The sequence below is a fragment of the Oncorhynchus clarkii genome, chromosome 7 (assembly GCF_045791955.1).
Source record: "Oncorhynchus clarkii lewisi isolate Uvic-CL-2024 chromosome 7, UVic_Ocla_1.0, whole genome shotgun sequence".
Taxonomy (NCBI): Eukaryota; Metazoa; Chordata; class Actinopteri; order Salmoniformes; family Salmonidae; genus Oncorhynchus; species Oncorhynchus clarkii.
In genome coordinates, this window is record NC_092153.1 from 54,386,464 (window position 1) to 54,412,698 (window position 26,235).

General features: G+C 42.7%; 1 protein-coding gene across 2 annotated transcripts in view; it reads left to right on the forward strand.

Annotated features, from left to right (window-relative positions):
• The window catches only part of LOC139413470 (matrix remodeling-associated protein 8-like), a 28,809-nt gene extending 4,317 nt beyond the window's left edge, over window positions 1-24,492 (forward strand). Inside the window, exons 2-13 of one of the 2 annotated variants that reach the window (XR_011634800.1) lie at window positions 6,065-6,091; window positions 6,379-6,681; window positions 6,868-6,969; window positions 7,078-7,208; window positions 7,715-7,894; window positions 8,030-8,171; window positions 21,004-21,162; window positions 21,290-21,320; window positions 21,413-21,498; window positions 21,569-21,640; window positions 22,925-23,042; window positions 23,111-23,231. Coding sequence is in view for 1 of the 2 variants with exons in the window: in XM_071160918.1 (XP_071017019.1) it covers window positions 6,065-6,091; window positions 6,379-6,681; window positions 6,868-6,969; window positions 7,078-7,208; window positions 7,715-7,894; window positions 8,030-8,171; window positions 21,004-21,162; window positions 21,290-21,320; window positions 21,413-21,498; window positions 21,569-21,640; window positions 22,925-22,950 (1,259 nt within the window). In the remaining variant the exon portion in view is untranslated. Of the gene's footprint in view, window positions 1-6,064; window positions 6,092-6,378; window positions 6,682-6,867; window positions 6,970-7,077; window positions 7,209-7,714; window positions 7,895-8,029; window positions 8,172-21,003; window positions 21,163-21,289; window positions 21,321-21,412; window positions 21,499-21,568; window positions 21,641-22,924 lie in introns of both variants that reach the window. The other variant, XM_071160918.1, reaches the window with a different exon arrangement.
• The last annotated feature ends 1,743 nt before the right edge of the window (window positions 24,493-26,235 follow it).

Here is a 26,235-nt window from a genome sequence, read left to right on the forward strand (position 1 = left end):
TGTCCATTTATCTATTTCTCTCTCTCTCTCTGCCCATTTATCTATTTCTCTCTCTCTCTCTGCACATTTATCTATTTCTCCCTCTCTCTCTCTGCACATTTATCTATTTCTCCCTTTCTCTCTGCACATTTATCTATTTCTCCCTCTCTCTCTGCACATTTATCTATTTCTCCCTCTCTCTCTCTCTGCACATTTATCTATTTCTCTCTCTCTCTGCACATTTATCTATTTCTCCCTCTCTCTCTGCACATTTATCTATTTCTCCCTCTCTCTCTGCACATTTATCTATTTCTCCCTCTCTCTCTGCACATTTATCTATTTCTCTCTCTCTCTCTCTGCACATTTATCTATTTCTCCCTCTCTCTCTCTGTCCATTTATCTATTTCTCCCTTTCTCTCTGTCTCTCTCCCTTTCTCTCTGCACATTATCTATTTCTCCCTCTCTCTCTCTCTGCACATTTATCTATTTCTCTCTCTCTCTCTGTCCATTTATCTATTTCTCTCTCTCTCTCTGCACATTTATCTATTTCTCTCTCTCTCTCTGCACATTTATCTATTTCTCCCTCTCTCTGCACATTTATCTATTTCTCCCTCTCTCTCTCTCTGTCCATTTATCTATTTCTCTCTCTCTCTCTCTCTGCACATTTATCTATTTCTCTCTCTCTCTCTGCACATTTATCTATTTCTCTCTTATTTCTCTCTCTCTCTGCACATTTATCTATTTCTCTCTCTCTCTGCCCATTTATCTATTTCTCCCTCTCTCTCTCTCTGCACATTTATCTATTTCTCCCTCTCTCTCTCTCTGCACATGTATCTATTTCTCCCTCTCTCTCTGTCCATTTATCTATTTCTCTCTCTCTCTCTCTGCCCATTTATCTATTTCTCTCTCTCTCTGCACATTTATATATTTCTCTCTCTCTCTGCACATTTATCTATTTCTCTCTCTCTCTGCCCATTTATCTATTTCTCCCTCTCTCTCTCTCTCTACACATTTATCTATTTCTCCCTCTCTCTCTCTGCCCATTTATCTATTTCTCTCTCTCTCTCTGCACATGTATCTATTTCTCCCTCTCTCTCTCTGCCCATTTATCTATTTCTCCCTCTCTCTCTCTCTGCCCATTTATCTATTTCTCCCTCTCTCTCTCTCTGCACATTTATCTATTTCTCTCTCTCTCTCTCTCTGCACATGTATCTATTTCTCCCTCTCTCTCTCTCTGCCCATTTATCTATTTCTCCCTCTCTCTCTCTCTGCCCATTGATCTATTTCTCCCTCTCTCTCTCTCTGCACATTTATCTATTTCTCTCTCTCTCTGCACATTTATCTATTTCTCTCTCTCTCTGCACATTTATCTATTTCTCTCTCTCTCTGCACATTTATCTATTTCTCTCTCTCTCTCTGCACATTTATCTATTTCTCTCTCTCTCTCTCTCTGCACATTTATCTATTTCTCTCTCTCTCTCTCTCTCTGCACATTTATCTATTTCTCTCTCTCTCTCTACACATTTATCTATTTCTCTCTCTCTCTCTACACATTTATCTATTTATCCCTCTCTCTCTCTGCCCATTTATCTATTTCTCCCTCTCTCTCTCTACACATTTATCTATTTCTCTCTCTCTCTCTGCACATGTATCTATTTCTCCCTCTCTCTCTCTGCCCATTTATCTATTTCTCTCTCTCTCTGCCCATTTATCTATTTCTCTCTCTCTCTCTGCACATTTATCTATTTCTCTCTCTCTCTGCCCATTTATCTATTTCTCCCTCTCTCTCTCTGCACATTTATCTATTTATCTCTCTCTCTGCCCATTTATCTATTTCTCCCTCTCTCTCTGCACATTTATCTATTTCTCTCTCTCTCTCTGCCCATTTATCTATTTCTCTCTCTCTCTCTGCCCATTTATCTATTTCTCTCTCTCTCTCTGCACATTTATCTATTTCTCCCTCTCTCTCTCTCTGCACATTTATCTATTTCTCCCTTTCTCTCTGCACATTTATCTATTTCTCCCTCTCTCTCTGCACATTTATCTATTTCTCCCTCTCTCTCTGCACATTTATCTATTTCTCCCTCTCTCTCTGCACATTTATCTATTTCTCCCTTTCTCTCTGTCCATTTATCTATTTCTCTCTCTCTCTCTCTCTGCACATGTATCTATTTCTCCCTCTCTCTCTCTCTGCACATTTATCTATTTCTCGCTCTCTCTCTGCCCATTTATCTATTTCTCCCTTTCTCTCTGTCCATTTATCTATTTCTCCCTCTCTCTCTGCACATTTATCTATTTCTCCCTCTCTCTCTCTCTGCACATTTATCTATTTCTCTCTCTCTCTCTGTCCATTTATCTATTTCTCTCTCTCTCTCTCTGCACATTTATCTATTTCTCTCTCTCTCTCTGCACATTTATCTATTTCTCTCTCTCTCTCTCTGCACATTTATCTATTTCTCTCTCTCTCTGCACATTTATCTATTTCTCTCTCTCTCTCTGCACATTTATATATTTCTCTCTCTCTCTGCACATTTATCTATTTCTCTCTCTCTCTGCCCATTTATCTATTTCTCTCTCTCTCTCTGCACATTTATCTATTTCTCCCTCTCTCTCTCTGCACATTTATCTATTTCTCCCTCTCTCTCTTCACATTTATCTATTTCTCTCTCTCTCTGCCCATTTATCTATTTCTCTCTCTCTCTCTGTCCATTTATCTATTTCTCCCTCTCTCTCTGCACATTTATCTATTTCTCTCTCTCTCTGCCCATTTATCTATTTCTCCCTCTCTCTCTGTCCATTTATCTATTTCTCCCTCTCTCTCTGTCCATTTATCTATTTCTCCCTCTCTCTCTGCACATTTATCTATTTCTCTCTCTCTCTGCCCATTTATCTATTTCTCCCTCTCTCTCTCTCTGCACATTTATCTATTTCTCCCTCTCTCTCTGTCCATTTATCTATTTCTCCCTCTCTCTCTCTCTACACATTTATCTATTTCTCTCTCTCTCTCTGCACATTTATCTATTTCTCTCTCTCTCTGCACATTTATCTATTTCTCCCTCTCTCTCTGTCCATTTATCTATTTCTCTCTCTCTCTCTCTGCACATTTATCTATTTCTCTCTCTCTCTCTCTGCCCATTTATCTATTTCTCTCTCTCTCTCTGCACATTTATATATTTCTCTCTCTCTCTGCACATTTATCTATTTCTCTCTCTCTCTGCCCATTTATCTATTTCTCCCTCTCTCTCTCTCTCTATTTATCTATTTCTCCCTCTCTCTCTCTGCACATTTATCTATTTCTCTCTCTCTCTCTCTCTGCCCATTTATCTATTTCTCCCTCTCTCTCTCTGCCCATTTATCTATTTATCCCTCTCTCTCTCTGCCCATTTATCTATTTCTCCCTCTCTCTCTCTGTCCATTTATCTATTTCTCTCTCTCTCTGCACATTTATCTATTTCTCTCTCTCTCTGTCCATTTATCTATTTCTCTCTCTCTCTCTGTCCATTTATCTATTTCTCTCTCTCTCTGTCCATTTATCTATTTCTCCCTCTCTCTCTGTCCATTTATCTATTTCTCTCTCTCTCTGTCCATTTATCTATTTCTCCCTCTCTCTCTCTCTGCCCATTTATCTATTTCTCTCTCTCTCTCTTTATCTATTTCTCCCTCTCTCTCTTTATCTATTTCTCCCTCTCTCTCTGTCCATTTATCTATTTATTTATCTATTTCTCCCTCTCTCTCTCTCTGCCCATTTATCTATTTCTCCCTCTCTCTCTGCACATTTATCTATTTCTCTCTCTCTCTCTCTCTCTCTCTCTCTCTCTCCCTCTCTCTCTCTCTCTCTCTCTCAATTAAATTCAATTAAATTCAATTTAAGGGACTTTATTGACATGGGAAACATATATGGTAATATTGCCAAAGCAAGTGAAGTAGATCATATGCAAAAGTGAAATAAACAATAAAATGAACAGTGAACATTACACTCACAGAAGTTCCAAAAGAATAACGACATTTCAAATGTCATATTATGTCTATATACAGAGTTGTAGCAATGTGCAAATGGTTAAAGTACAAAAGGGAAAATAAATAAGCATAAATATGGGTTGTATTTACATTGGTGTTTGTTCTTCACTGGTTGACCTTTTCTTGTGGCAACAGGTCACAAGTCTTGCTGCTGTGATGGCACACTGTGGTATTTCACCCAGTAGATATGGGAGTTTATCAAAATCGGGTTTGTTTTCGAATTCTTTGTGGATCTGTGTAATCTGAGGGAAATATGTGTCTCTAATATGGTCATGCATTTGGCAGGAGGTTAGGAAGTGCAGCTCAGTTTCCACCTCATTTTTTGGGCAGTGTGCACATAGCCTGTCTTCTCTTGAGAGCCAGGTCTGCCTACGGCGGCCTTTCTCAATAGCAAGGCTATGCTCACTGAGTCTGTACATAGTCAAAGATTTCTTTAAGTTTTGGTCAGTCACAGTGGTCAGGTATTCTGCCACTGTGTACTCTCTGTTTAGGGCTAAATAGCATTCTAGTTTGCTCTGTTTTTTGTTTAATCCTTTCCAACGTGTCAAGTAATTAACTTTTTTTTTTCTCATGAGTCTAATTGTGTGGCTGTCCTGGGGCTCTGTGGGGTGTGTTTGTATTTGTGAACAAAGCCCCAGGACCATCTTGCTCAGGGGACTCTTCTCCAGATTCATATCTCTGTAGGTGATGGCTTTGTTATGGAAGGTTTGGGAATCGCTTCCTTTCAGGTGGTTGTAGAATTTAACGGCTCTTTTCTGGATTTTGATAATTAGCGGGAATCAGTCGAATTCTGCTCTGCATGCATTATTTGGTGTTCTACTTTGTACAGGGAGGATATTTTTGCAGAATTCTGCATGCAGAGTCTCAATTTGGTGTTTGTCCCATTTTGTGAATTCTTGGTTTGTGTGTGGACCCCAGACCTCACAACCATAAAGGGCAATGGTTTCTATAACTAATTCAAGTATTTTTAGCCAGATCCTAATCTCTCTCTCTCTCGCTTTCTTTCTCGCTTTCTTTCTTTCTTAATGGTACAGCTGTGCATAGTTTTTACCTATACTTCTTCTCTCTGAGTGTGATTGGTGGGCCAAGGTGTGTGTTTGTGGAACTCTGGACAGGATGAGCCAATCAGACGTAAAGTCATCTCAGGTCAGATGGCTTGGACAGAAATCAGAAAGGGATGTTATAAGTCAGTTGGAGCAGCATCCTCTCTCATAGCTTTGTCCTTATAGGCTCATATCTGGCATCACTTTAATCCTCCCCAAATCCCAACCATAAACCCATTAGGGATGGAATTGCAAAACTGACCTTGAATCAGCGTGTCGCGGCCTCTTGCTCATCGTCCATGTTCCACCAGAATGTGTTCCTCAACTGAACACTTGATCCAGCGTTTTCCCCCAGTGTGTGGAATGGTTGAAGTTATCCAGTGGCAGGGAAACAGCTTCATGTTGAGTGACCTTTGGCTTTGGACTGGCTGTGACACCTTGGGATTCGATGGGGTCTCTTTAGCTGGCATGCTACTGCTGTAATGTTACTGTAGCTTCTGTGGGTGTGTTTCCTTAGTCTCCTGTGGTGTGTGTTTCTAACTGTGTTTTTACATACACGTGTGTTCAACCAGAGTCCCATGTTGTGTGTGTGTGTGTGTGTGTGTGTGTGTGTGTGTGTGTGTGTGTGTGTGTGTGTGTGTGTGTGTGTGTGTGTGTGTGTGTGTGTGTGTGTGTGCCTCTATACAGACACAAGTCTGTGTCTGTGCATGCCTCTATGCAGGTATATGTTTGAGTACATTATGTTTGACTATGTATCTAATATACAATGTGTGTGTTTCTGTCATTGGGTGTTTCTGTGGTCTGGAGTAACAAAGAGTAAATGACAGTGTGTTTTATAGGGTCTGTTTTTCCAGTGTGGTAAAGTTGTGGTGTAAGTTGCATGCTCTAGTCTGGTGGGGCTGATTCCTCTTACTAAACACCCACTCTGAGCTCCTGGACAACACAGCTACGTAGGCGTGTGTGTGTGTGTGACTAGCGTCTGTGTTTGTAATTACAGTACAATGATTCTCATGTTTCTGTTACAGTCCCTGCGGCCTTCCTCTTCACTGCTGGTGAGTCTCAATGTTTTACCGGACTAGTGTGTGTGTTTGTATATACTTAGTATGTGTGCAACTTTAATGTGTTAGGTCTGAGTGTGTGTGTGTTTGTATATACCTAGTATGTGTGCAACTTTAATGTGTTAGGTCTGAGTGTGTGTGTATTAGTTATGACCGTGTTTGTGAGTGTGTTTATGTCATGCAAATACTCTAAGTGCATACTTCTCTCTCTCTCTCGCTTTCTCTCTCTCTCTCTCTCTCTCTCCCTCTCTCTCTCTCTCTCTTTTCTTTCTTTCTTTTAGTGTTGGCTCAGTCCGACAGCAGCAGTGTGGTTGTTGCGGGCTACAACGTGAGCGCCCCCACTGGCTCTAGGGTGGTACTGCAGTGTGTGAGTGGGCGCATGGTGTGGACCAGGGACAGTCTGAAGGACAGACAGAGGGTGGTCCACTGGGACCTGTACCGCCCAGGGCCAGACTATGCCATGGAGAGGGTTGCAGACATGTTCTCTGCTGGAGACCAGCGCATCTATAACGGACACAACCAGGGGAGGGTCAGCCTCAGCCAATCAGCTTTCAACGACGGAAACTTCTCTCTCGTCATCAGAGGTGATAGCTGTCTGTCTTTTTGTCTGTTTCTCTTAATGTGATTTGAGGCCATCTCTTTCTCCTTATCTTTCTCTCTCTCTCTCTCTCTCTCTCTCTCTCTCTCTCTCTCTCTCTCTCTCTCTCTCTCTCTCTCTCTCTCTCTCTCTCTCTCTCTCTCTCTCTCTCTCTCTCTCCCACTCTCTCTAGACATTGCGATAAGTGACCGAGGCCTGTACTCCTGTAACCTGCACCATCACTACTGTCACCTGTATGAAACGATCAGAATACAAGTCAACGTCACCAAGTCACGTAAGTTCTGCCTTATCCCCAAGTAGGGGAAAATAGTTATGATATGGTAATATTGTGGTCCTAACCTCTCTCAACGTGTGGTTGTATTGTGATCTGTGTGGGTTTCAGGTCGTAAGGAGCAGCGGTTCTGGGACGGTCAGAAAGCTGTGTTTGTGGTGTTGGTAGGCAGCACGGTGGTGTTGCCGTGTGTGAATCGCCGCTCTGTGTGGACAGAAGATGGCAGTGAGGAGGAACAGCAGGTGTGTGTGTGTGTGTGTGTGTGTGTGTGTGTGTGTGTGTGTGTGTGTGTGTGTGTGTGTGTGTGTGTGTGTGTGTGTGTGTGTGTGTGTGTGTGTGTGTGTGTGTGTGTGGGTGTGTGTTATGAATGCTTTTTTACAGCACTAGAATGAGATGAGGAAGAATTGGACAGTGATGTCATTTAGGAGGAATGTAAATGGGCAGGAAGACAAATGAAACTCCAAGTGAATGGAACTGAACGGAAGGATTGGAACAGCTGGCTTCCTTAATGACATGATCTCAAATACTTCTCAGTCTCAGTCTTGTCATGTATATTTCCTGTGCACTTTTATCACCTAATATCTATCTTAACCCTCTATCCCATCTTAGGTAGTGCATGCTTTCCCAGCATTGATTTCAGTAATCATGTAAAGTCAGTCCAGTGATTACTTCAAGGGTAGTTGGAAAGAAAGATGTTTGGTCTCTTTTACTATAATGTATTGTCCAATCCTTCTCTATCTGGTCTTAGGTGGTGCATTGGGACCGGCAGCCTCCGGGTGTTCGTCACGACCGTGCAGACCGTCTGATAGACCTGTATGCCTCTGGGGAGCAGCGCAGCTACGGACCCCTGTTCCTACAGAGGAAGATGAACATTAGCACTGAGTCCTTCACACAGGGAGACTTCTCTCTGGCTATCTCTGCCCTGCAGGTCCTCTATAACACCATCCTGTGTCTGTCTGTCTGTGCACAACATGTAACAACTGTGTAACATCATAGCAACTACAGTGGTACAGTGGTAAAACAGGGATCTCTGACTGTATGCATCTGGCTGTCTGCCCCACAGCCAGGAGATCAGGGTCTGTACACCTGTCACCTACATCATCACTACTGTGGTCTTCATGAGAGAAGACAGTTTCAGCTCACCGTAGGCCCAGCTGAGCCTCAGGCTACTGTTGCCCCCAGAGCACTGCCCAACCAAGACAAGGGTGAGATACTACATGTACACACACAGACACACATAATATACAGTACACACAGATACACACTATACTGCACTCCAGTTGACCACTGTAGAAATCGTACACGTGCTTATGTACAACTTAGAGAGAAATCCCAGTTGCTCTTTCATTTGCTCTCTTCCCTCCCTATCCCTTCTTCCCTATCGTCCTCATCATTGGCTTTTTTCCCAAACAGCACATTTTAAGAGGGAGGAGGGGAGGAGGAGCAGGGAAAGAGAAAAGAGAAGGAGAGGAGAGGGGGAGTATAGGAGGAGCAGGGAGAGAGAAAAGAGAAGGAGAGGAGAGGGGGAGTATAGGAGGAGCAGGGAGAGAGAAAAGAGAAGGAGAGGAGAGGGGGAGTAACCAGTCGTAGTTAGGGGATTTGTTTTATGAGCAGCTCTTCCTGCCTTGTCAGCTAGTGAGGCGCCAGACCCCTAAACCACCCTCCTCCCTCTTCCTCACCCCCAATACCCCTCCTTACGACACCTCCCCCTCTTCACCCATCTCTCCCAACCCAACCCAGCCTTCCAAATCCTCCTTACCCCAACCCACCCTGGCTAGTCTCCCTAACCTGCCCACTCCTTACCCCTCCTCCAAACCCAAACAGCCTTCCAAACATCTCCTTCCTTACCCCTTCTCCCACTCCTTACCCCTCCTCCCATCCAAGATAGCCTTCCAAATCTCCCATGCCTAACCTAGCAAACCCACCCACGCCAGTCTCCCTAACTTCCTAAACCCACTCCACCACCTCTGAGCATTCAACTCCCCCCCCCCCCACTCTCAAGAGGGAAAATGTGGAGGGTAGATGGAGTGTGTGTGACGGGGAGGGGGGTGTAGTCTGAGGTTAGTTTTGAGGATCTGGTTTTGTCTTCAGACAGTCCCTGTCCCATTCCGCTCACTCTGCCACCAGACTCTCTCCCCCTCCCAGTTAGCTATGCTCTCTCCCTTTCTCTCCCTTTCTCTCCCTTTCTCTCTAATTCCCATTATTACCTCCTTTTCTTTCTCCTTTGTTTCTTTGCTCCGTCCATGATCAGCAGATAACTATGTGTTTATGTCTGGAAATCAGCCAACCCACCACTGCAAATGTAGAGAGAGAGGGTGTGTGTGTGTGTGTGTGTGTGTGTGTGTGTGTGTGTGTGTGTGTGTGTGTGTGTGTGTGTGTGTGTGTGTGTGTGTGTGTGTGTGTGTGTGTGTGTGTGTGTGTGAGTGTGTGTGTGTGTGTGTGTGTGTGTGTGTGTGTGTGTTCGGGGAGGGGAGGGGAGGGGGTGCTATTCTGAAGCCACAAATGGGAGAATGTGGGAAAGTCATTGAGTGTGGTTGAGAAATATCTGTGTTCTTTGGAGCCATGGCTGTGTGTGTACAGTATGTGTGTTTGGGTGTGTGTGTTTTCTCTCAATTCAAAGTTCCTCCAATCTCAGTGGAATAACATGTTTAAAACTTAACTCTTAGCAATTCCCAAACCCCCTACTACACCCCACCTCCCATCCATGACAGAACTGACATATTGACACAGACAGACAGACACACAGACACACAGACACAGACACACACACACACACACACACACACACACACACACACACACACACACACACACACACACACACACACACACACACACACACACACACACACACACACACACACACACACACACACACACTAGTAGATTCTGTGCCTGTAGTACCCTCTGATTCTACCCAGCGTGTCTGGCTTGCTGTTGACTTTGGCCCAGACCGGACATTCTAAACGAGTTAGAGCATTTTTCTCTCTCCCTCTATCTCTCTCTTTATCGCTGTCTCATTCCTGTTTTTCTCCTCTCCCTATCCTGAGGTAACCACAGGCACTTATTTGAACTTGACTTTGCCTACGTCTTGAGTTTGTTTACCTCCATCTCATCAAAATGTGTTCACTTTTCTCTCTCCCTCATGCTCTCTTCCTCCCCTCTGCCTTTCTCTTTCTTTTTCATTCTCCTACTTTCTCTCTCTCTTTTTCATTGTTTATTGACAGATTCAGGAAGATCGCCTCAAAAGGGCATTGGATAGCATGAACAAAGGCAAATCATCTGGATGGGACATTATTCCTATTGAGGTCTATTACATTTAAAAAAAAATCAGAGACAGCAGAGGTTCAAACTGTAGAACCCAGTTCCTACATTTAAATATAAAAATGGATTTGATCAATCTAAACTATGCTACATGTTATCTCTGGGACACTCAGCATGACAAATCATTGCTAGATTACTGAATGTAAGTACATTATTTACCTTCAGAGGTGAATGTATCAAACCAGTTGCTGTGATAGAAGTGTTTTGTTGTTGTGCACTCTCCTCAAACAATAGCATGGTATGTTTCACTGTAATAACTACTGTAAATTGGACAATGCAGTTAGATTAACAAGAATGTAAGCTTTCTGCCCATATAAGACATGTCTATATCCGGGAAAGTTTGCTGTTACTTACAACATCATTCTAATCACATTAGTGCACGTTAGCAACAACCGTTTAGGGACACCGATCCCGTAGAGTTAAAAAAAAGGTAAGGATGCCACCCAGTGTTCTCACTATCGCCACCTATCTTTGATAAACACAGATATTAAACTGTTTTCTAAAAATGTTGTCACCCCCGCTCAACACGGACCAAAATTGATCCGCACGGACCTCGGTCGACTGTTACATATCTTAGATGCTTCATCAGAAACAACTGTATTATCTCTCCATGCAGAAACAACTTTTGATAGATTAGAATAGTTATATCTCTGGTCTGTCTTGGAACATATGGGAATTGGCTCCAATTTGATTAAAATGATTAAAATGCTATATGCCAATCCCTCAGCTATAGTAATAACAGGAAATATCTGCTCCATCCAGAATCACAAGAGTCTGCAGACAAGGCGATCCAATTTCACCCTTGCTATTTTTATTATATATGGAACACCTGGCCCAGGCAATTCGTCAATCAAAGGAAATAACACACATTCCCCTCAAATCAATTGATCACTTCATCTCATTATATGCAGATTATATTTTACTATATCTAGACTAGTGGTCACCAACAGGTCGATCGCGATCGCTGGTTGATCTCCAAGGCATTCCTAGTAGGTTAAACATTTCTGCAAAAAATTGATAAAGGCTGCATTCCAAACACTTAACAGACACACCCTCTCCCCTCAGCCCTCAAATTAAGTGGACATTTCTGATGATGTTTCATGATGTCTGACGAGTTTACACTTGCAGGGCGAGGGGCGAGGGAGGAAGGAATTCAGGGGACCGCCCCTGCCCTGAAATTCGTCACTCGGTAATTGGGGGTGCTTTATATGCGCTACAGTCAATTATGATTGCATGCCTACTTATATTAACTATATAATTATTAACTTCTTGCTCCTACTTGAGACGCAGATGTCTCAAGTAGACACCTGGAAATGCAAATGCGCTACGCTAAATGCTAAATGTACTCGTTAAAACTCAAACCTTTATCAAAATTCACATGCAGGGTATTGAATTAAAGCTACACTCGTTGTGAACCTAGCCAACAAGTCAGATTTTTAAAATGCTTTTCGGTGAAAGCATGAGAAGCTATTATCTGATAGCATGCAACACCCCAAAATGCCTGAATGCGACGTAAACAAAGACTTTGCTTATCCGGCGCTACACAAAACGCAGAAATAAAATATAAAACATTCATTACCTTTGACGAGCTTCTTTCTTGGCACTCCTATATGCCCCATAAACATCACTATTGGGTCTTTTTTTCGTTTAAATCGGTCCATATATACCCAAAATAGCTTTCTATGGAAGCTGTGTCATTCAGAAAAAAACATTGTTTTTAAACGCTGCGTCATTTTTTAAAATTAAAAAAGTCGACGATAAACTTTCACAAAACACTTCGAAATACTTTTGTAATCCAACTTTAGGTATTAGTAAACGTTTATAATCTATCAAAATGATTACAGGGCGATGTATATTCAATAGCTCCTCGTCTGCAAATCAATGGCTGCCAATGTGCAATTTCAAAACATCCTGGTGGAGACCGGAAGAAACGGAATCCTGTTAGTTGGATTTCCCTAGAAAAAACTCATTGAAAATGACGACAATGGCGACATCGTGTGGAATCTGTATGAATTGCATGCAGGTCGATAATAAATTTTGTGCCCTTTTAACAAGTCATGAAAGTGACTTATGGAAATTATTTTTAGCTTTCAGAGAGCAGTTTTTCTTGCGTTTTTCAATGAAACACACGATCTGTTATAGTCACAGCCGTGATTTAACCAGTTTTAGAAACTTCAGAGTGTTTTCTATCCACACATACTAATCATATGCATATACTATATTCCTGGCATGAGTAGCAGGACGCTGAAAAGTTGCGCGATTTTTAACAGAATGTTTGAAAAAGGAAGGGGTAGACTTAAGAGGTTTTTAATATACGCCTACTGTATGATAGATAGCAAATTAGTTAGCTTACTAACATTAGCCTGCCTAGCTGGAACTTCTGAAGAAGGGAAATGTTCTATTTCTACAATTTCCAAAAGCTAACCAAACAAAAACACCATTACCTTTGCGAGACGTGTTTGTGGATGAGTAGCACAATTTCAAACTTATTTACATTCATTTTTACTTATACTTATACGTTGACTTCTCCATATTGACCTTGAGGTTTTAAGTTTTGAATGTACAATCATCGCATATTGAATTATGGGGTGTTTCAGGCCCTGAAGTGAACATATGTCACACCCTGATCAGTTTCACCTGTCCTTGTTATTATCTCCGCCCCCTCCAGGTGTCGCTTGTTTTCCCCAGTGTATTTCCCTGTGTTTCCTGTCTCTCTGTGCCAGTTTGTCTTGTATGTTCCAAGTCAACCAGTATGTTTTTCCCATGCTCCTGCCTGTTCTATTCTCTTTTACTAGTCCTCCCGGTTTTGACCCTTGCCTGTTTTCTGGACTCTAACACGGTGAGACGTCTCCTGGGTGTTTGACCATGGGGCAGGGGTTTCCAGTACCTGGTTGACTGGGGGGGTTATGGCCCGGAGGAGAGGTGCTGGGTTCCAGCTAGAGACATCCTGGATTCAGCCCTCATCACCAACTTCCACCGCCGACACCCCGGTCAACCAGGTGGCGTCCTACCATGCTCCTGCCGTTTCTATTCTCTTTTACTAGTCCTCTCGGTTTTGACCCTTGCCTGTTTTCTGGACTGTACCCGCCTGCCTGACCATTCTGCCTGCCCTGACCTCGAGCCTGCCTCCCATGCTGTTCCTCCTGGACTCTGAACTGGTTTTGACATTTTGCTGTCCATGACCCTTCTCTTGCCTACTTCTTTTGGACTAATAAATATCAAAGACTCAAACCATCTGCCTCCCGTGTCTGCATCTGGGTCTCTGACTGACGAGCAACCCTAGTTGCTAGGGGGGTTGGATGGAGAGATGTTGGCTGGGTGGGGTTGGGGGCGGAGTCCCACTTATTTTTTGTTACCTTTTTCTGTTATTAATACTTAAACTCTGTATATATTACTTCACGTTTTTTGTTGTTGAGTGGCAGCCTATGGGTACATGTTTTCTAAACTTAAACATTTACATGGATAATGTATCTGTATTCCACCCCACCCCCCCCCCCCCCCCTCAAAAAATGACAAAACAAATCAAACTTGGTCATAAAAAAGAACAGGAACTTCACTTGATGATAGATTGAAACAAAACAATTAGGCAACAACAAATTCAATCCCTTTTAGACAACTTCCTGGACAAAACGTTCCGCTGTAATAGTGAAGGTGTAAACTTGGCAGTAGAAAATCTAAACAGTATATGTGACCTCTCGGCTTCCCTATAAAATCTAAAAATGTCAAACAAATAACTGAAGAAAGTTAACAACAATGACAAATGGTTCAATGAAGAATGTTAAATCCTAAGAAAGAAATTGAGAAACCTATCCAACCAAAAACATAGAGACTCAGAAAACATAGAGACCCAATAACTACCGTGGGATATGCGTCAACAGCAACCTTGGGAAAATCATCTGCATTATCATTAACAGCAGACTTGTACATTTCCTCAGTGAAAACAATGTACTGATGTACTGACAATGTACTGACTGTAATGCACGTATTCACCCTGCGCACCACAATTGGCAAACAAACAAACCAAAACAAAGGCAAAGTCTTCTCATGCTTTATTGATTTCAAAAAAGCCTTTGACTCAATTTGGCATGAGGGTCTGTATGCAAAAAAAAAAAAAAAATTCTTTCCACAGGGCCATGGGGTGAGACAGGGATGCAGCTTAAGCCACACCCTCTTCAACATATATATCAACGAATTTGCGAGTGCACTAGAACAGTCCGCAGCACCCGGCCTCACCCTACTAGAATCTGATATCAAATGTCTACTGTTTGCTGATGATATGGTGCTTCTGTCACCAACCAAGGAGGGCCTACAGCAGCACCTAGAAAAGAGCTGTTAAAATTCTTCAACCACCTAAAAGGAAGCAATTGAAGCTGTAGATGAGTCCCCTAAGCAAGCTGGTCCTGTGGCTCTGTTCACAAACACAAACAGACCCCACAGAGCCCCAGAACAGCAACACAATTGGACCCAACCAAATCATGAGAAAACAAAAAGAGAATTATTTCCAATGTGTCAAGTAATTAACAAAAACCAGAGCAAACTAGAATGCTATTTGGCCCTAAACAGAGAGCACACAGTGGCAGAATACCTGACTACTGTGACTGACCCAAACTTAAGGAAAGCTTTGACTATGTACAGACTCAGTGAGCATAGCCTTGCTATTGAGAAAGGCCGCTGTAGGCAGACCTGGCTCTCAAGAGAAGACAGGTTATGTGCACGCTGCCCACAAAATGAGGTGGAAACTGAGCTGCACTTCCTAACCTCCTGCCAAATGCATGACCATATTAGAGAGACATATTTCCCTCAGATTACACAGATCCACAAAGAATTAAAAAACAAACCCGATTTTGATAAACTCCCATATCTACTGGGTGAAATACCACAGTGTACCATCACAGCAGCAATATTTGTGACTTGTTGCCACAAGAAAAGGTCAACCAGTGAAGAACAAACACCAATGTAAATACAACCCATATTTATGCTTATTTATTTTCCCTTTTGTATTTTAACCATTTGCACATTGCTACAACTCTGTATATAGACATAATATGACATTTGAAATGTCTTTATTCTTTTGGAACTTCTGTGAGTGTAATGTTCACTGTTCATTTGTTATTGTTTATTTCACTTTTGTTTGATCTACCTCACTTGCTTTGGCAATGTTAACATGTTTCCCATGCCAATAAAGCCCTTGAATTGAATTTAATTGAGAGAGAGATTCTACAAGTATGGGTAGCTGAAGCCCAATATGGCGTGTGGGTGTGTCGAAAGGAGTGCACACTTACAAAAAAAAATAAAGGGTTCTTCGGTTTATCTCCATTTTTATTTATTTGAATTTGATTTATTTCACCTTTATTTCACCGATCTGGCCAAGATAAAGCGTAGCAATTCGACACATACAACAACACAGAGTTACACATGGAATAAACAAAACATACAGTCAATAATACAGTAGAACAAAATAAAACAGAAAGTCTATATACAGTGAGTGCAAATGAGGTAAGATAAGGGAGTCAAGGCAATAAATAGGCCATGGTGGCGAAGTAATTACAATATAGAAATTAAACACTGGAATGGTAGATCGGCAGAAGATGAATGTGCAGGTAGAGATACTGGGGTGCAAAGGAGCAAAATAAATAAATAAATACCAGTATGGGGATGAGGTAGGTAGATAGATGGGCTGTTTACAGATAGGCTAAGTACAGGTGCAGTGATCTGTATGTATGTTCTGACAGCTGGTGCTTAAAGCTAGTGAGGGAGATGTGAGTCTCCAGCTTCAGAAATTTTTGCAATTCGTTCCAGTCATGGGCAGCAGAGAACTGGAAGGAAAGACAACCAAAGGAGGAATTGGCTTTGGGGGTGACCAGTGAGATATACCTGCTGGAGCGCGTGCTACGAGTGGGTGCTGCTATGGTGACCAGTGAGCTGAGATAAGGCAGGGCTTTACCTAGCAGGGTCTTGTAGATAACCTGTAGTCAGTGGGTTCGGCGACGAGTATGAAGCAAGGGCCAACCAACGAGAGCGTACAGGTCGCAATGGTGGGTAGTGTATGGGGTTTTGGTGACAAAACGGATGGCACTGTGATAGACTGCATCCAGTTTGTTGAGTAGAGTGTTGGGGGCTATTTTATAGATGACATCACCGAAGTCGAGGATCGGTAGGATGGTCAGTTTTACAAAGGTATGTTTGGCAGCATGAGTGAAGGATGCTTTGTTGCGATATAGGAAGCCGATTCTAGATTTAATTTTGGATTGGAGATGCTTAATGTAAGTCTGGAAGGAGAGTTCACAGTCTAACCAGACACCCAGGTATTTGTAGTTGTCCACGTATTCTAAGTCAGAGCCGTCCAGAGTAGTGATGCTGGACGGGCGAGCAGGTGCGGGCAGTGATCGATTGAACATTTAGTTTTACTTGCGTTTAAGAGCAGTTGGAGGCTACGGAAGGAGAGTTGTATGGCATTGAGGCTCGTCTGGAGGTTAGTTAACACAGTGTCCAAGGAAGGGCCAGAAGTATACAGAATGGTGCCGTCTGCGTAGAGGTGGATCAGAGAATCACCAGCAGCAAGAGCAACATCATTGATGTATACAGAAAATAATAGGATAACTGTTTTGGTGCTAGGTAGAACCCTTTGTAGAGGGTAGATGGTTCTACCAAGAACCCTTTTATCACCTAAAGGTTTTTCCTAATAACTCTCTATGAACGGTTCTACCAAGAACCCTCTATGAACGGTTCTACCAATAACCCTTTTTATCTTTTAAAGGTTATTCTTAGAACCCTCTATGAACGGTTCTACCAAGAACCCTTTTTATCTTTTAAAGGTTATTCTTAGAACCCTCTATGAACGGTTCCACCAGCCTTATTAGCCTTTTAAATGAAAGTCTTTATGACTACATACTGTATATCAAAAGGCCTTTCTTTGAGGGCCTAATTATACCCTAACAATGGTGTTAGGAAACTCCTGGTTTACAGGCCACATCAGGCCTGCAAATCACATTATGCACATTTGCAAAGTGATGTGTACTTCCTATTGGAATCCAGCCAGAGTGAGGATATCCAGCAATTAGAACTTTTAATCACCCGCAGCCTGAATTCAGAATGGGAAGATGGATAAATGAGACTATCTAAACCAGGGGCATCAAACTCATTCCTTGGAGGGCTTAGTGTCTGCTGTTGGTTTTTGTGTTTTCCTTTCAATTGAGACCTAGACAACCATTTGAGGGGAGTTCCTTAGTAATTTGTGACCTTAATTCATCAATCAAGTATAATATAACGCTCGTCCTCTTCTTCTGACGAGGAGTCGCAAGCATCGGACCAAAGGGCAGCGTGGTACGTGTTCATGACGATATTTATTCAACTCAGAACACTAAAACAAAAATAACAACGAGAATGATACGAAACGAAACAGTCCTGTCTGGTGACATACACAAAGACAGAAAATAAACACCCACGAAACACAAGTGGGAAAAGGCTACCTAAGTATGATTCTCAATCAGAGACAACTAACGACACCTGCCTCTGATTGAGAACCATACCAGACCAAACGCAAAAACACAACATAGAAAACGGAACATTGACAACCCACCCAACTCACGCCCTGACCAAACTAAAACAAAGACATAACAAAGGAACTAAGGACAGAACGTGACATACAAGGGAGGAGCGAAAACCCGCTGACACTTGGCCCTCCGTGGCATGAGTTTGACACATGTGATCCAAACCATCTAACCTGGAAGCGAATGTCAAGGGTGACAGTCACATATACAACGCATACTGGCAAATGTACAAACTCATACTACTCAACGATGCACCAAAAAAAGAGCCTATTAGTTTCCTCAAAAGCAAACAAAGAACAGCTCCATAATCATATAAATCAAATACACTACACACATCATCAGTTCAACAGTGTTGAATACTGTTCATCTTTAAAAAGGCTTCGTCTAAAATCTACTGACCGGAGGCAGCGGAGGAAAAAAACACTATTTAAAAAATTAGAACCACCAATTAGCATCATGTATTGACCTTCACTAAACACATCATCATACTTAAAATAAAAAAATAAAAAAACAATCGTCAGTTTTATAACTGAACATTTACAGTTATTTGTGGAAAAATAAAATACAACTCCAAACTCTCACGGTACGGTAATTGCTTGGTGAAAAAACAAAAACAATGTTCAATCAAGACCGTCTAACATATAGCAGAATGCTTTCGACACACCCACTCCTTTCCTTTCGACACACCCACTCCTTTCCTTTCGACACACTTACTCCTTTCCTTTCGACACATCCACTCCTTTTACTTTCAACACATCTACTCCTTTCCTTTCGACACACCCACTCCTTTCCTTTCGACACACCCACTCCTTTCCTTTCGACACACCCACTCCTTTCCTTTCGACACACCCACTCCTTTCCTTTCGACACATCTACTCCTTTCCTTTCGACACATCTACTCCTTTCCTTTCGACACACCCACTCCTTTCCTTTCGACACATCCACTCCTTTCCTTTCGACACACCCACTCCTTTCCTTTCGACACATCTCACACCCACTCCTTTCCTTTCGACACACTTACTCCTTTCCTTTCGACACACCCACTCCTTTCCTTTCGACACACCCACTCCTTTCCTTTCGACAAACCTACTCCTTTCCTTTCGACACATCCACTCCTTTCCTTTCGGCACATCTACTTCTTTCCTTTCGACACCCACTCCTTTCCTTTCGACACATCCACTCCTTTCCTTTCGACACACCCACTCCTTTCCTTTCGACACACCCACTCCTTTCCTTTCGACACCTACTCCTTTCCTTTCGACACACCCACTCCTTTCCTTTCGACACATCCACTCCTTTCCTTTCGACACACCCACTCCTTTCCTTTCGACACACCTACTCCTTTCCTTTCGACACATCCACTCCTTTCCTTTCGACACACCCACTCCTTTCCTTTCGACACATCCACTCCTTTCCTTTCGACACACCCACTCCTTTCCTTTCGACACACCCACTCCTTTCCTTTCGACACACCCACTCCTTTCCTTTCGACACACCCACTCCTTTCCTTTCGACACATCCACTCCTTTCCTTTCGACACACCCACTCCTTTCCTTTCGACACACCTACTCCTTTCCTTTCGACACATCCACTCCTTTCCTTTCGACACACCCACTCCTTTCCTTTCGACACACCCACTCCTTTCCTTTCGACACACCCACTCCTTTCCTTTCGACACATCCACTCCTTTCCTTTCACACACACCTTTCCTTTCGACCCACTCCTTTCCTTTCGACACACCCACTCCTTTCCTTTCGACACACCCACTCCTTTCCTTTCGACACACCCACTCCTTTCCTTTCGACACACCCAGTCCTTTCCTTTCGACACGCCTACTCCTTTCCTTTCGACACACCCAGTCCTTTCCTTTCGACACGCCTACTCTTTTCTACTCCTTTCCACTCATTTCCTTTCGACACACCCACTCGAACATACTCCAATCACCATATTAGGCTGCAGCTGCCCCCTTCTCCCCCCTCCTATTTGGCCCACTTCTCAGTGTTGTTCAGGCAGAGTGTGGAAGGGTCTGTCTGAGACCACACACACACACACACACACACACACACACACACACACACACACACACACACACACACACACACACGCACACACACACACACACAGAGAGAGAGGAGGATCCCAGGAGATGGACCAAGGCCAAACAAACAGATGGTTTTGAATCAGATCCCTTTGTTTACGGTCGTCTCTGTGTTAAGTCTACTATGACAGACATGCTTGAAGAGTTACAGTACAGAAACCACTGAATCCCCAACTCTTTCCCTCTGTCCATCCTTCCATCACTCTCTCTCCTTCCCTCCTTCCCTCTCTCTGTCTTTTACTGCCAGGAAAAGTAAATCACAGTATGACTTCAGGTCTGGAACTCGTTTTGGCTCAGACACGCTGGGCAGCTGCTCCCCGGCTGCCTCTTGCCTTGCACATTTTTTACGAGCATAAAGGAAACCAGCAGTTGTAGTGGCTCTACTTCTCAACACTCAGTAGTTCAGCACACAGCTATTGTTGATTGTCCAATTGTTGTCCACTATCATGGATACTTATAATTTTTTTTACAATGTTACAACACGGCTTGGCACTGGTAGGGATGACATCATGGCGTTGGAATTCCCAATTGACATGACAAAACAGACAAAGATGCACGTAAACATACACACACACACATACTGAACACACACACACACACACACACACACACAATCAATAACTGTGAGATTGACTTATACTGGCTTCTCAGGGAAAGGAATTGAAATGCCCTAGCCAATGATTTCACATTCTGATCTACCATCTACGTTGCCACTATAAACACCCCTCCCTCCCCAAGAACGGTCTGAAATCAAATCTGTACAAATACCTAAATCAAGTACAGTCGTACAGAAACTAAATACATTTTTTGGGGACATTTCCCTAAGCCTGAACATAGCAAACAGGTCGGTTAATGATTTATTATGTCTACGAGCTCTATTGTACAGGAGTTGATCCAAGGTATTTTAGCTGTTGTTGTTCACTCACGTTACCAGAGCAGCATCAGTGAAGCTTCCAACAGTGACCAGAGTGCCCCACCTGGTGGCCAGAATATACTTTTATCTTAGTCTGGGTGTATTACAGACAGGGGGAGCCATTGGTTAACAATCCTCTCCCTGTTCCTCAGAGGATAGCAAGGCTGAGGCGCCACGTGTCATCAACGTCATCCTGCCCGATCAGCGACATAATTTCCTGCTGCCCCTTGGCTACATCCTGACGACGCTCCTCCTCCTGGCCTTCATTGTGCTCATCATCATCATCGTTACCCAGCGACGCAAGACCAAAGGTCTGAGCTCCTGTACTTTTAGACCTGACTAACTAACTTTGGATCTGTGTCTGTCAGCTTTCTCTCTCTCTCTGTCAGTGAGTCTGAGTCAGCCTGTCTTCATCTTTACTGTGTTGTTGTGTTTCAGCGGTGGAGTTTTACCCACAGACATCTATGAGGTGAGAAACTTGGACACACACATGCATACGCTCGCTTGCTCACTCACTCACTGACTCACTCACTGACACACTCACTCCTCTCTCTGTGATAGATCCAACAGGGGTGACATGCCCACCAATGAGTTTGAGATGGACGTTCCTGAAGTCAAGACGTGCAACCAGGAGGAGAATAAACTAGGTGTGTGTGTGTGTGTGTGTGTGTGTGTGTATGTGTGTGTGTATTCACTCCACTCTCTTCTGTTTCTCAGACTACAAAAACAACTTGCTGAGGGAGAAGGTTCAAATGTCCACCCTGCCCAAAGTCATCGACCTGGACAAAGGTAACAAACACACACACACACACTTAAACCCTCCATGTCTCTCATCCATATGAAGTATGCAGGGCCGGGTATGCAGGGCCGGCTCTAGCCTTTCTTTCTTTTTCTTTTATTTTTTCATAACACACTTTATGCAATTCTACTCATTTTGCCATGGGGCAGATAATTATTTTAGCAGTTTGAAAGCAAATTTCCTGCAATTCTACACATTTTTCCATGACTTATGCCATGTTCATGATATCTGATTGAGTGTGACTAACAAGATCAATGGGGGCCCCCTGGAGGTCAGGGCCCCTGAGCACGTGCCCTGCATGCGCTCGGTATTCGGCCATGATTACCACAAGTTTAGATAACTGGCGAGACTAATTTACCAATGTAAAAATTGTTAGCTGACATGGCTAATATAGTGACTCTTAGTTACTGACAAAACAAAGGGAAAACTGATGATGCACAACACATTTTCTAACTTACACAACAGTACATTTTGAGGTTTTTTAAATACACTGAGTGTACAAAACATTAAGAACACCTTCCAACAAAAATATTTATTTAACCCGTCTCCTCCCCTAAATCTATACCATTTATTTTTTTTAAAAATATTTTTAAATTTTACCCCCAAATTTTCTCCCCAATTGTTTAGTAGCTACTATCTTGTCTCATCGCTCGGGAGAGACGAAGGTTGAAAGTCATGCATCCTCCGATACACAACCCAACCAAGCCGCACTGGTTCTTAACACAGCGCCATCCAACCCGGAAGCCAACCGCACCAATGTGTCGGAGGAAACACCTGGCAACCTTGGTTAGCGCGCACTTCGCCCGGCCCGCCATAGGAGTCGCTGGTGCGCGATGAGACAAGGATTTCCCTACCGGCCAAACCCTCCCTAACCCGGACGACGCTAGGCCAATTGTGCGTCGCCCCACGGACCTCCCGGTCGCGGCCGGTTACGACAGAGCCTGGGTGCGAACCCAGAGTCTCTGGTGGCACAGCTGGCACTGCGCCACCCGGGAGGCCCTTAAATCTATACCATTTTGATGTGAATAGAACAAGTGACATCAATAAGGGATCACAGCTTTCACCTGGATTCACTTGGTCAGTCTATGTCATGGAAAGAGTAGGTGTTCTTAATGTTTTGTACACTCAGCACAAAATATTACATTCAATTTACTATATATATATATATATATATATATATATATATATATATATATATATATGAATATATGTATATATATATATATGTGTGTTTATTTATTTATCACAATAGTCTCTCTCTCTCTCTCTTTCAGAGATGGAGAAGGTGTATTGGAAATGAGAGGGGAGTCAGCTTGCCGCTGGCTGGTCCAGAGGCAGACGCTACAGACACAGGTTGCATTCCAAACCAACCCCTAGGCCCTCAGCTACTGGTGTTTCAGTGTACTGTAGGGATGTCCACTCTACTCCACTAGACCAACCCCTAGGCCCTCTGCTACTGTTGTTTCAGTGTACTGTAGGGATGTCCACTCTCCTCCACTAGTCCCACCTCTACATTCCACCTCAAGTTAGACCCTTCACTCACATTTGATAACCACAATGGGATTGTAAATCTTACTGTATGCTTCACAGGTGAAACAGTTTGAGCATATATTATGACAACATGTTGTGACGTTTTTGTTCGTTTTGATGTTCGGCAGGTTCATGCACACAAAACATTTTCTTGAGGCAAGTCAAAGTTCGGTAGTCGAAGTCTACACCCTTTTTGTCGGTGATTGGTCAACTGTACTACTCCTAGTAGGAATGGGAACTATTGAAGGGATTCTTGAAAGAAGTGTTTGTTGTCATTTTTTCACGCGACTAAGACCTCCTCGTCCAAAACGCCAATTTATTACAGATTTCTGGATTTATCTTCGATTAATTCTGACTATTTTGAGGAAGTGTATACTGGCTATGTTGTTGCTTCGGCGTCTCGTGTTTTTTTCTTGTTTTTCAAGCGAAGGTCTTTTAAGGGAGTATGTGAGGTACAGATGTTTGCTTAACTTAGCCGAGTTCTGCTAGGAGCAAAGCGAACCTAGTACGTGGGCGCCTTTAAACAGTTAAACAGCAATACTATTACCTTCTTATTGTTACATTTATGTCATTGGTTGCAAAAACTGCTGTTGTGGGAAGGTATTTATTTACAAAGATGCACAGGGTTTAAATGACAGGGTTACCGAAGCCCAGAGTTTTTCCCAAGTTAGGTTAGATGGTTAGGGTAACTCCAGTCCCTATGAGGCAGGTACCTGTGTTCTCTCAGCACCACTGAACCCTCTAGAGGGGAGTGAAGACCATGACTTCTTCAGACAGCATTACACGCTACAGATATAAGTTATCCTTAGACACAGACCTAGGATCAACGTACAATCCCAACATTAACCATTAAGAGGGAACAATGCATAACTGGCCATAGATCTGTTGTCTACGGGCAACTTGATCCTACTCCGCTTCACATTCGCAACTACAGTATATACAGTAATTGTTAATAAAAACCTATTGTGAGTGATCATACTGCCATCACATGACTATATTGGTGTATTGTACAGTCACCTTTTGACTGACTAGGTCGTCATTGTGAAATATAACTAGTTTTCAATGACTTACCTGGCTAAACAGAATAAAATAAAGTGATACAAGTGTAATTTTCTAATAAATAAGCCATTGCATTGCACATTATGAACTGTTTGTATTTGTGTACTCTGATGCTTTATGTTACCATTGTATTGTATCGTTAATGGACTGAATCCCTTATATCCGTTAAGTTGACACTTTCCTGTATCATGTCTCCTTGTCTGCATAACAAATAGCTTATTGGGACAATAAAGATCTACTCTACCCAACTCTACTTTCTGTCTAGACTTTCCTCTGTCAACAGTCCTTCCATCTTATTGCAACAGAGACATTTTATGTTAAAATACTCACATTATTCTTTGCTCTCCTTGTTTGTTTGATGTAAATACACTTGTTCATGAATTCTACAAACAAAGCATGCCTGAAAAAAAAACACTCAACTGGCTCTGTAGTGCAAATGAAACCACATGCATTACAGCTGTGGAGAGGCACATCCATTCGTATTTATGAGAGGTATTGACATGTTGAATGCACCAAGCTTTCTGTTTGAACTACTGGCGCTCAGCTTGGACACCCATGCATACTCCACAAGACATGCCACAAGAGGTCTTCCATAGTCAGAACAGACTATAGAAGGCGCACAGTATTAAATAGAGCCATGACTACATGGAACTCTATTCCACATCAAGTAAGTTATGCAAGCAGTAAAATTTTATTTAAAAAAACATAAAAAAACACCTTTTGGAACAGCGGGGACTATGAAGCAACACAAACATAGGCACAGACACATGCATACACACCCACACAATAGCATACGCACTATACACACATGTACACATGGATTTTGTACTGTATATACAGTGCCTTGCGAAAGTATTCGGCCCCCTTGAACTTTGCGACTTTTTGCCACATTTCAGGCTTCAAACATAAAGATATAAAACTGTATTTTTTTGTGAAGAATCAACAACAAGTGGGACACAATCATGAAGTGGAACGACATTTATTGGATATTTCAAACTTTTTTAACAAATCAAAAACTGAAAAATTGGGCGTGCAAAATTATTCAGCCCCTTTACTTTCAGTGCAGCAAACTCTCTCCAGAAGTTCAGTGAGGATCTCTGAATGATCCAATGTTGACCTAAATGACTAATGATGATAAATACAATCCAAATGTGTTTAATCAAGTCTCCGTATAAATGCACCTGCACTGTGATAGTCTCAGAGGTCCGTTAAAAGCGCAGAGAGCATCATGAAGAACAAGGAACACACCAGGCAGGTCCGAGATACTGTTGTGAAGAAGTTTAAAGCCGGATTTGGATACAAAAAGATTTCCCAAGCTTTAAACATCCCAAGGAGCACTGTGCAAGCGATAATATTGAAATGGAAGGAGTATCAGACCACTGCAAATCTACCAAGACCTGGCCGTCCCTCTAAACTTTCAGCTCATACAAGGAGAAGACTGATCAGAGATGCAGCCAAGAGGCCCATGATCACTCTGGATGAACTGCAGAGATCTACAGCTGAGGTGGGAGACTCTGTCCATAGGACAACAATCAGTCGTATATTGCACAAATCTGGCCTTTATGGAAGAGTGGGAAGAAAGCCATTTCTTAAAGATATCCATAAAAAGTGTTGTTTAAAGTTTGCCACAAGCCACCTGGGAGACACACCAAACATGTGGAAGAAGGTGCTCTGGTCAGATGAAACCAAAATGGAACTTTTTGGCAACAATGCAAAACGTTATGTTTGGCGTAAAAGCAACACAGCTGAACACACCATCCCCACTGTCAAACATGGTGGTGGCAGCATCATGGTTTGGGCCTGCTTTTCTTCAGCAGGGACAGGGAAGATGGTTAAAATTGATGGGAAGATGGATGGAGCCAAATACAGGACCATTCTGGAAGAAAACCTGATGGAGTCTGCAAAAGACCTGAGACTGGGACGGAGATTTGTCTTCCAACAAGACAATGATCCAAAACATAAAGCAAAATCTACAATGGAATGGTTCAAAAATAAA